This window comes from Dipodomys ordii, unplaced genomic scaffold (assembly GCF_000151885.1).
Source record: "Dipodomys ordii isolate 6190 unplaced genomic scaffold, Dord_2.0 Scaffold19, whole genome shotgun sequence".
NCBI classification, from domain to species: Eukaryota; Metazoa; Chordata; class Mammalia; order Rodentia; family Heteromyidae; genus Dipodomys; species Dipodomys ordii.
The window spans coordinates 15,642,701-15,649,994 of NW_012267235.1; the positions used below are offsets into that span (position 1 = coordinate 15,642,701).

Consider the following 7,294-nt stretch of genomic DNA (forward strand, 5'->3'; position numbering starts at 1 on the left):
GAACCCAGGGCCTCATGCAAGCAAGGCAAGTACTCTACCACTGAACCACCTTCCATTTCCCCTGTCTTTAATGACAAATACAGCTTCACCCTCTGATGCATCCTGAAGGGTTCTGGTGTTTGTAAAGAGCCTGGCATGGTCGTCATCCCTCAGAATAGCAGGAACTCTACTGAATTTATCCCTGGTCCCCAAGAGAACCATAGTCATAATTTATCAATAACAGATGTTTAAATATGTGCTGACTTTAAAATCCTGAGGCAGGGCTGGGAAGATGGCTCAGTGGTAGAGTACTTGCCTTGCATGCATGAGGCCCTAGGTTCGATTCCTCAGCACCACATAAGCAAAATGAAAAAAACCGAAGTGGTGCTGTGGCTCAAGTGGTAGAGTGCTAGCCTTGAGCTGAAGAGCTGAGGGACAGGCCCAGGCCCAGAGTTCAGGCCCCACAACTGGACCCCCCCCGCAAAAAATCCTGAGGCATTTCCAAACATGTCCCCTGTACACATTCTATATTGTTTTCACGAAGCTACTTCACTCATCTCACCAAGCACACCAGGAACCCCACCAGTTTGGAACCCATCTCAGCATGAGGTGTTATGTTGACATCCTTTTCTTACTCATATAACTTCATTCTTTTTTATTTATTTATTTTTTGTGCTGGTACTGGGGATTGAAGTCAGGGCTTCAAGCTCCCATTGGCATTTTGGCTCATAGCTGGCAGTCTACCACTTGAGCTATACCTCTACTGGCTTTTGGTTGGGTAACTAGAGATTGTCTTCTCCACCTAGCTTCAAGCCTTGACCCTCAGATCTCAGCCTCTTGAGTAGCTAGGATTATAGGTATGAACCACTGGCACCTGACTCATATTTGCTCTTTCGTGGGATTTTTTCTCCCCATAGTATTAGGTTTTGAACTTGTGCTTGCTAATGGTGCTCTATCACTTGAGCCATACCTCCAGGCCTTTTACTTTTGGTTTTTAGAGGGTCTCACATTCTTGCCCAAGATTAGCATGGACCACAGTCCTATTTTTGTTTCCTGCATGGCTAGAATGATAGGTACACACCATCACATCCAGTTTTGTATTAGTTGAAATGGAGTCTCTTAAACTTTTTGCTGAGGCTGGTTTGGAGCCACAATTTTTCCAATCTCTACCTCCTACGTGGCTAGGATTATAGGCATAAGCCACTGCACCCAGCTATATTGGGTTTTCTTTACCACGCCAATAATCTCTCAACTGTCACTTGGTAATCTCTTGGGAAAAAAAAATCCTCAAGCCCTCTGAAGAACAGCTTGACAGACATTGTTGTAAACTCAGGAACAATTGGGGTGGACTAAGAAAAACCCAAGTGTGCTGCGGGTTGGGATGGCAAAGCTAACAATGAGGTAGGATTGGAAATGGAAAGATACAAACTTTAGATATTATGAAGAAAAGCCTTGACTGATTAGATGTGGAGGGAGCAGAGGAGCTAATAAGAAATGCTATGGTTCTCAGAACGGGAAACCCAAGTGGTGATGACAAAACCAGACATGGAGAGGCTTAGAAAGAGGGAACAAATCTTCCTTCTTAGACCTGTTCCAATAGTTAGGTGACAATGGCATTCCCCAGAAGTTAGCTATGTCCATGAGGGGCTCCAGTGAGAAGTGAAGCTGCAGACAGATGGAAGGAAGGACCTCAGCCACCCCAAATTCCTATGCCTGTGAAAGGATCTAGAGCTTACTGTCTCTAGTTTGCCTTAGTACACTGTTAGGTATATTTAAGAGGTGAGTTCCCTCATTATCACCAGTAAGTAGCAAGTGTTATAGCCAAACAGCTGGGGTTAATGTTTGATTAGCAAAACATTCACCTTGGAGACGGCTTGCTCAGAATTTTTGCTTCCTTAGAAAAGTTCAAGGGAACTTTAGTTAGAATCACACACCGATCTAGGTGTCATGCCTCCCGTGATATATAGAAGCTTAATGCCAGGAACAGAGCAAGACAGAAAAGCTGCCCTCCTGGAGCTGGTTGTTCATGCATGGTGCAGATAACCAACAGGCTTTGGGCACCAGAGGCCAGAGCAAATAGCTTGGCAATCCTCTTCCAAGACTGGCCCATCCATTTCCTTCTGGAGTGTACTGATGCATCAACCAGAATTTAAGGTAAAAACCCAGATTTTAACCTTGAGCCCAATTCCAGGAAAATTCTGGTCTCTTGAAAACACATCCAGGGGGGCTGGGAATGTGGCTTAGTGATACAGTGCTTGCCTAGCTTGCATGAAGTCCTGGGTTCGATTCCTCAGTACCACATAAACAGAAAAAACTGGAAATGATGCTGTGGCTCAAGTAGTAGAGTACTAGCCTTGAGCAAAAGAAGCTCAGGTATAGTACCTAGACCCTGAGTTCAAGCCCCAGGACTAGCAAAACAAAAAACAAAACCCAAACAACAACAAAGAACTGAAAATACACAACCACAAGAAAACTATGAAAGTAGCCTATGATCAACATACCGACAAATACATAATTTTTCTCATAGAATGAAAGCCAATTTTGAAGTGTCAACATCTCAGAGGAAGACAAATCAGTCACATCATCCACAAGGCCTTCTTCAGAGTAGTCTCCGGTCACAAATGCTCTAGCTGCATCTCGGCCTATAGGAGAGAAGTTTCCAACAGATTCAGCTGTAAGTCACTGACATTGTACCAACTCAAAAAAAAATCTGTTTTCTGAAAAATATATCCTAACAACCCCACTCTTAAGAAAATGAAATCCCTTTTCTGTGAAAGATGATCCTGAGACAGCTCCCAGGCATTTGTCCTATTTTTCATTCACTTTCAGCAACTTTCAACAAACCTAACCACGTTTTTTTTTATTTCCTTGATTCTATATCCCTAGTTTTTTTTCTCCCTCTCTAGCTCCTCACTGATTACTAACTCTGAGCATCAAATACTGTCCACATCCTATCATTTGACAATCTGACCCACTCTGGTGGTTTAAAAACCCACCGCTAGCTGGGTGGCTCATGCCTGTAATCTTAGCTATTCAGGAGGCTGAGATCTGAGGAAAATGGTTCGAACCAGCCTTGACAAGAGAGTCTCTTATCCCCAATAAGTACTAAAAAGTTGGGAGGAGAACTGTGGCTCAAATAGCAGAACACTAGCCTTAAGCGAAAAAACTATAAGGGACAGTGAGTTCTCAGGCCCTGAGTTCAAGCCCCAAAATCATCACAAAAACAATCAAATCCTACCTCTATGTCAGATGCCATCAAAGCTCAATGTTTAGCATAGAATTATCTTGACTTGGGTACCCAATTGTTTAAAATAACTGCACCAGCAAAAAGCTGAAGTGGAGGTATGGCTCAAGTGGTAGCCGTTTCAGCAAAAAAGCTGAGTAACAGGGAGAGGCCAAGAGTTCAAGCCTCAGTATGAACGCATGCAACCCCCACCTCCACCCTCACCCCCATCCTTACATACTCAAACAAATGATCTGTATAGATTTGGGTAAAGGATCAAATAGATTTGATCATATCTACTCCAAAGAAGATAGGATCAGAATTAAACACCCTAATATAGGTGTCAAGCTCCCTTGTTTTTTTCTAAAACTAGATGCTCCTCTAAATGTTCAACAGACACATGAATTAGGCACCAGTGGCTCACACCTGTAATCCTAGCTACTCAGGAGGCTGAAATCTGAAGATCATGGTTCAAAGCCAGCCCAGGCAGAAAAGTCCATGAGACTCTTATCTCCAATAAACCACCAGAAAACCAGAAGTGGCACTGTGGCTCAAGTGATAGAGCGCTAGCCTTGAGCTGAAGAGCTGAGGGACAGTGCCCAGGTCCAGAGTTCGAGCCCTACAACCGACCAAAAAAACAAAACCAAACCAACCCACACACATGAAAAGATGAAATATTAAGAATTAGGGAAAAGTAAATAAGACCACAATGAGGTACTACTTTAAACCTACTGGGATGAGTACAGTAAAAAAGACAAAGAGTAATAGAGCTGGGGTTGTAGCTCTAATGTAGAGTGCCTGCCTAGGAAGCTTGGGGCTCAGAGTTCAAACTCTAGTACTGTTAAAAAAAAAGTGACTAGGGGCTGGGAAGGTGGCTCAGTGGTAGAGCACTTGCCTTGCATGCTCGAGGCCCTGGGTTTGATTCCTCAGCACCACATAAGAAAAAAAAAAAGCCGGAAGTGGCGCTGTGGCTCAAGTGTAGAGTGCTAGCCTTGAGCTGAAGAGCTGAGGGACAGTGCCCAGGCCCAGAGTTCAAGCCCCACGACTGGACCCAAAAAAAAAAAAGTGACTAAGAGAGGGAGTGAATTTGATCAATATCACAATGAAACACCTTTGTACAATTAATAGGTAATAATAAAAATACTAAAAAAAATTAAGGGAAATGTAGATCTGCAGCAGAAAGCTTTCCCAACATACCCTCTTACATGATCTCATTAACAAGTGTTAGTAAAAATGTGGAAAAACTGGAATTGAAATACATTCCTGGGGGATATACAACAGTACAGGACTTTAGAGAACAATTTGGCAGTTTTCTACAAAAATTAAATATAGTTACCATAGGACCTAATAAGTTCACCTCTAGGAATATCCAAGAAAAATGAAAACATGTGTTTACATAAAACTGATACACAAATGTTTCTAACTCCATTATCTACAATAGAGGAAGATGTAATATCAAACGTAAAATGTGGTATATTTATAAGTAACAGTATTATTTAACCACACAAAGGAAAGAAGTATATACAGATATACAGTGATACAATGCTAAGTCAAAAAGGCCAGACAAAAAAAGGGCACATGCAAGACTTATTTATATGAAATACTCAGAAGCAAATTTGTAGGTACAGAAAGTAGAGGAGTTGCCAAAGGCTGAGAGGAGGAAGAAATGGGAATGATAGCTAAAAAAGTTTCTTTTGGGAGTAATAAAAATCTTCTGATAGTGATGATGTTTACACGTTTCTGGCTAAATATAAAAAGCCACAGTGGGGCTGGGAATGTGGCTCAGTGGTAGTGCTTGCCTTGCATGCATGAGGCCCTGGGTTAGATTCCTCAGCACCACATAAGCAGAAAAAGCCAGAAGTGGCACTGTGGCTCAAGTGGAAGAGGGCTAGCCTTGAACTGAAGAGCTGCGGGACAGTGCCCAGGCCCAGAGTTCAGGCCCCATGACCAAGCAAAAAAAAAAAAAAAAAAAAGCCACAGGATTGTGCATTTTCTCTTTTGTGCTGGTACTGAGGCTTAAGCTCTGGGCCTTACATTCTTGCTTGGTTATGCTCATGGCTGGCAGGCACTTGACCACTTGAGCCACACCTCTAGTCCTGTAGTCTTGTGAATTATTTTACTCTTGATCTTCAGATTACTGACTTGAGATACCAGTGCTTGGCTCATAATTATACATCTTAAAAGGGCAAATAACAAATGAAAATAGCTATTTCCTTAGTGGATTTTGTGGAAAGCAGGGAGCCTGTCTGAGACATTTCTGATTCTTTAGCACCTGATGCAAGGTAGAATATGTGCTACTAATCAATAACTGGAGATTGAATAATTGTTATACAGGGCTCAGTAAACACTAGAGTACACTGCAAAGGAAAAGTCATCCTAGAAATGGGAGGTCTTATGTCCACACTTGTGCACACATTCATGAGAGCTGCATTAGCATATGGCAGGACAATATGTCAAAAAGTGCCCTTGACTGCAGAAACAACAAAATCCAGGATTCCAGTCCCATCTTTGCTTCTGATCACTGTATAGCTCTGGTAAATGCCTTCTGCTGCAAGACTGAAGAGCTGTGAGGGAAATAAATGATTTGTATTTAAGTGCAGCTTCCCAATCCTCTTTGGATAACCACAGTGAATGTTATTTTATTAAATGTCAGCCTAGTCAGTAGCCTTACATTTGTCTTTTTCTTTTTCTGTGTCGGTCGTAGGGCTTGAACTCTGGGCCTGGGCACGGTCTCTGCTCTCTTCAGCTCAAGGCGAGCAGTCTACTTGAGCCACAGCGTCACTTCCAGTTTTCCAGTGGTTTGAGTCTCACAAAGTTTCTTGCCCAGGCTGGCTTTGAACCATGATCCTCAGATCTCAGCTTTCTGAGTAGCTAGGATTACAGGCATGAGCCACCAGCACCGGGCTTGTCTTTTTCTTTTTAAATCTGGAAGATAGGCTCGTATTCCCAGTTCATGTCCTATCAGTGTTTAGTTGTGAAGACTTCAGGAAAATCATGTTCTTCAATCTCCTCAAGTATAAAAAAGGGACAGTGAAATAAACTTAATTTGATACTTTACTTTTTCTGGTGTTGGTAATGCTTGGCTTTTTCTGCTCAAAGCTTCCCCACCACCATTTAAGCCACTCTCCTTTTCTGGCTTTATGCTAGTTATTTACAAATAAGTCTCAGGGACTTCTCTGGACTGGCTTTGAACCTTTATCCTCAAATTTCAACCTCTTGAGTAGGTAAGATTACATGTGTGGGCTACCACCCAGCTTGATACATGTTCTTAGAAGCTTAACATATACACAGTTTCATTCTAAATTGTTGGTTTTGTTTGTATGTTTATTTTTTACTTTTTTTTTTGTCACTGGTGGGACTTGAACTCTGAGCCTGGGCTCTGTCTCTGAGATCTCCAGCTCCAAGCTAGCACTCTACCACTTGAGCTACAGCACCACTTCTAATTTTCTGGTGGTTTACTGGAGATAAGTCTCACCTACTTATCTCATCAGGGTTGGCTTTCAGCCAGGATCCTCAGATCTCAGCCTCCTGAGTAGCTAGGATTATAGGTGTGAGCCACTGGCACCCGGCTTGTATGTTTATTTTTTGGGGACTGAGCCTTCCTGTTTGTTGCCTAGGTTGGCCTGGAACTCCTGACTCAAGGAATTCTTGACTCAGTTTCCAGAATAGTTGGGGAAAACAGGAACACACAATTGTGCCCACCTTACTCTAAATTCTAAAGGGCTATAAGGATGACTGTTACTTGCTTTCCTGTACTCTAACTTCATCATCTTTTTGTTGTTGTTGTTTTGATGCCAATTCTGGGGCTTGAATTTATGGCCTAGGTGCTGTACTTGAGCTTTTGTGCTCACGGCCACTTAAGCCACGGTTCCACTTCTGGATTTTTTTTTTTTGGTCTGTCGAGGGGCCTGAGTTTTGGGCCTGGGCGCTGTCCCTCAGCTCTTCAGAACTCAAGGGTAGCACTCTACCACTTGAGCCACAGTGTCACTTTCGGCTTTTTTCTGCTTATGTGGTGCTGAGGAATCGAACCCAGGGCCTCATGCATGCAAGGCAAGCACTCTACCACTGAGCCATCTTCTCAGCACCCACTTC

General features: G+C 42.8%; 1 protein-coding gene across 1 annotated transcript in view; it reads right to left on the reverse strand.

Annotated features, from left to right (window-relative positions):
- The window catches only part of LOC105983374 (neuferricin), an 8,280-nt gene extending 5,663 nt beyond the window's left edge, over positions 1-2,617 (reverse strand). Inside the window, exon 1 of the mRNA XM_013013221.1 lies at positions 2,481-2,617. Coding sequence (XP_012868675.1) covers positions 2,481-2,535 — 55 coding nt within the window. The 5' untranslated portion in view covers positions 2,536-2,617. The remainder of the gene's footprint in view (positions 1-2,480) is intronic.
- Between the last annotated feature and the right edge of the window lie 4,677 nt (positions 2,618-7,294).